We start from the raw sequence: 3,752 nt of genomic DNA on the forward strand, positions 1-3,752 counted from the left end.
GAGATACTTTAATTGAACAAAAATATAGTATACCAGTAATATATAAAATATCTAACTATAAAAAATTTCAAGAATAACATTTTTTAACTATGCAAAAAATAGTTTAAATTTTAATACAATTTGCTTTTTAATTTTTAATTTAATTTTTACAAAATAAAGTAAAAGTTAATTTATTTTAATAAATTTTTATATTAATAATTAACATTTAGTATATAACTATATTGAAAAAAAAACTATTTAAACCCATCTTTTATATATAATGATATTAATAAAGTTTTAAGTGCACTTAGAAAAATGATATTATTGGAAATATCAACAATATAGAAATATACCTCTAACTTTTTTTAAATAATTTAATGAATATTTTTAATTGTACTTTAAGATAATTTTTATCTTTTTTTTTTATTTTTGAAGAAGTATTTAAAATCATTTTGAAGATTTGAAAGTAATAAATGTGATATAAAGTAAAATAAAACATTATAATAAATATTAAAAAAAATTTTTCATTACAAAAGTCGGTTTCTGACATGAATCTAAAAATTAAAAGTTTTTGTAAAACCTTTAGTATCTTTTTGCCAAAAAAAATATTAACAAAAAGATTTTCACAAAAAAAATGAAGACAATAAAGTGTAGAATAAAAAAATTTTAATAAATAATATTTATTTATATTTATATATTGATTTTTTAAAATTTAATAAGTTTTTATGTTTATTTTTCACGTTTTTCATATTTGTCTTAAAATATTATATTTTTTTAATAGATAGTTTAAACGTCATAAATTATTATATTATGTTAATGTTTTTTCAAACAAATTTTATTTAAAATTTAACATATTTTAACATTGTTTCTTGTTTAATTATATTAAAAGTTTTACACATATTATTATTATATATAAATTGTTATAATATTTTAATTTATTCATCCATTGTTAAAAAGGTAAAGTTTTATTAAGTATCGAAAATATTAAACTTTTAAATATATTTACAATGAATAAAAATTTAGTATGATGTTTTTGTAGCAATAAAAAAATTTATATAAAAAATGTGAAAGAGATTCATTAGTTGAAAAAGTCATTTTTTTGTAATGATATATTTTAAAAAATTTTTTCTATGTCCAGTTATTTACATATTATGTGTATCTGTAAGTTTATGACAAATTAATAATATAAAATATAAATTTAGCCTTATATAATCAGTTTAACTAACTTTATTTCTAATGAAAAGATTATAGAAAAAATAAATATAAAAAGATCAGTAGAAGAAATAAATAGTTTTAACTATGATAATGAAATAATTGATGATATATCTTCACATGACAGACAAAAAAGAAATATAAAAATAAAACCAAGCAAACATAAATGGACTTTACCAATACACTTTTGTATCACTTATCCTTTAAATCATTGGGTGATAAAAAGAATACTAAAAATTGTTGAAAAATCAACATGTATAAGATTCAATAATGTCTATTCCTTACGTTCTTTTAACCAGGGTATTCAGTTTATTTCTTCAAGTGACTGTTATAGTCCGATAGGAAGAATATTTGAAAAAAGTTGGCAAAACATTGGTATTGGAAAAAAATGTAATACTACAACAGGAATATTACGTCTAATATTACGTACATTAGGAGTAATTTATGAACACAACCGGATTGATAGAATGTTTTATGTAAGAGTACATCCAGAAAATATGCATTTAACTGATGTAACAAATTTTAAAATATCACAAACTACTGCAATTAATAATTTTCATTTACCTTATGAATATGGATCTTTAATGCATTTTGGAATGTTTGATTACAGTAAAAATGGAGGTAAAACAATATCTCTTAAAGATCATCTTTATGAAAATACCGTTGGGCAAGAAGAAGAACTTACTTTCAATGATATCAAAACATTAAATTTGTTTTATTGTTCCAATATATGCAAATTTAAAATAATATGTAAAAATCATGGATATCAAGATCCTTATAATTGTTATCAATGTATATGTCCCAATTCATTTGAAGGTGCTAGATGCGAAAATTACAAATCATTACGAGGATGTGGTACAATTTTATGGACGGTTCGTAAACAACCTACATTTTTTAAATTTTATGGAAAACAAAATTGTATTTATCATTTGAAAGCAAATAGATTAAGGAAAATTAAAATCACTATTTTAAAAATTAAAATGAAACCTTCATATTCTTTTAAGTGTTTAGAAAGCAATTCGCTGGAAATAAAATATTGGAAAGATAAAAGTGTAATGGGCGCAAGATTTTGTCACCAAAAGTTTCCTAAAATTATAAAATCACATAACAATTATGTTATTATACATTATAATAGTTTTTATGATACTAACTATGTTCAAATGTATTTTAAAGAAACATTTTAGACGAAATGAAACGTTAAAAATTTGAAATGTAAGTAAATTATTTTTTTTTAACAAAACTTTTCAAGAATAAACAATTTTAAAATATATGATATTAAAAATTTACAAACATTAAATTAATACTAATTTATTAATTAAATTTTTACAAAGTAAAGCAAAAAATTATATATTTTTTAAAAAAATGTCAGAAATCTATTTTGTATAGTAAAAGTTCTATAAGTTATTTATCATGCATTTGAATAAAAAAACTTTAAATTATATTATTAACCTTGATAGTGATTTAATTATTGTTCACATATTGCACTTGTAATATATTTCCAATTTATTTGTATTTATTTTTAATATGTTATTTAAAAATTATGATACCATATTTTTAAAAAAAAAGTAAAAAGTTTCTAATATAATGTAATTTTGCAAAAATGTTAATATTTCTTTTCAAAATTAAATTATTTACAAACTGTTTTTGACAAGATATAAAAAAATTTTAAATTTTTAAATAGTAGAAATTAAACTAATAAAATTTTTTATACATCAACATTTAAAGGCTGAATTGTACAAGTGGAGACCCCTCAAATAACTTTTTTAAAAATAGATTTTTTTGGATTTTTTTTTTACAGATTTGTTTATTTTTTAATTTTCTATTATTCTAAAATGAAAAAAAGTTTAACAAAAAGTTTTTTTTTTCAAAACTTTTTTTGGAAAACTTTGAAATTTTTTTACCCTTTTATATTCCTTTATTACTTTTAAGCCATATACAATAAAAAAAGTTTAAAAAAATTTTTAAAAAAAAGAGATATTTGAGGGATCTCCACTTCTAAAAGAGATCCCATTTAAATTTTTTTTATTTATATTTTATGATTATCAAATTTATTTAAAGTAATATACTTTATTAATCATATATTTTTAACACTAAAAATGTTGTATAAAGTAAATATTTCTGCAAACAAAGCAGTATCAAAATTTGAATATATTAAACATTTTTTTGTTTAAAATAATATTAAAATTTAAAATTATATTTTTATTGTATATAACATATTTTAATATTTAACCTAATATATATGTTGTTAAAAATTTAAAGTTTTATTTAGCATCTAAAATGATAAAAAATTTAAAATGTATTTACAATAAGAAAAATTTATATAAAAAAAAGTAAAAGTCAAATATCAGTTGAAAAAATCTACTTTTTAGTAATGATATATTTAAAAAAATTTTTTCTATGTCTAGTAATTTATATAGTGTGTGTATCTGTAAGTTTATGATAAATTGATAATATAATATATTTATTTAGTCTTATATAATCAGTTCAACTAACTTTAGTTCTAATGAAAAGATTATAGAAAAAAGAAATGTAAAAAGATCAATAAAAGAAATAAATAATTT

The 3,752-nt window shown here is 18.0% G+C and overlaps 1 protein-coding gene across 1 annotated transcript; it reads left to right on the plus strand.

The window, feature by feature from the left end:
* Positions 1-1,083: 1,083 nt before the first annotated feature.
* Positions 1,084-2,375, plus strand: SRAE_0000071310 (Astacin-like metalloendopeptidase; the record flags this gene model as incomplete). The annotated part of the gene is made up of 2 exons (XM_024646647.1): positions 1,084-1,140; positions 1,182-2,375. The coding sequence occupies 2 exons, from the start codon at positions 1,084-1,086 to the stop codon at positions 2,373-2,375; spliced, it is 1,251 nt and encodes a 416-aa protein (XP_024510906.1).
* Positions 2,376-3,752: the final 1,377 nt, after the last annotated feature.

The sequence above is a fragment of the Strongyloides ratti genome, scaffold srae_scaffold0000013 (assembly GCF_001040885.1).
Source record: "Strongyloides ratti genome assembly S_ratti_ED321, scaffold srae_scaffold0000013".
Classification (NCBI taxonomy): Eukaryota; Metazoa; Nematoda; class Chromadorea; order Rhabditida; family Strongyloididae; genus Strongyloides; species Strongyloides ratti.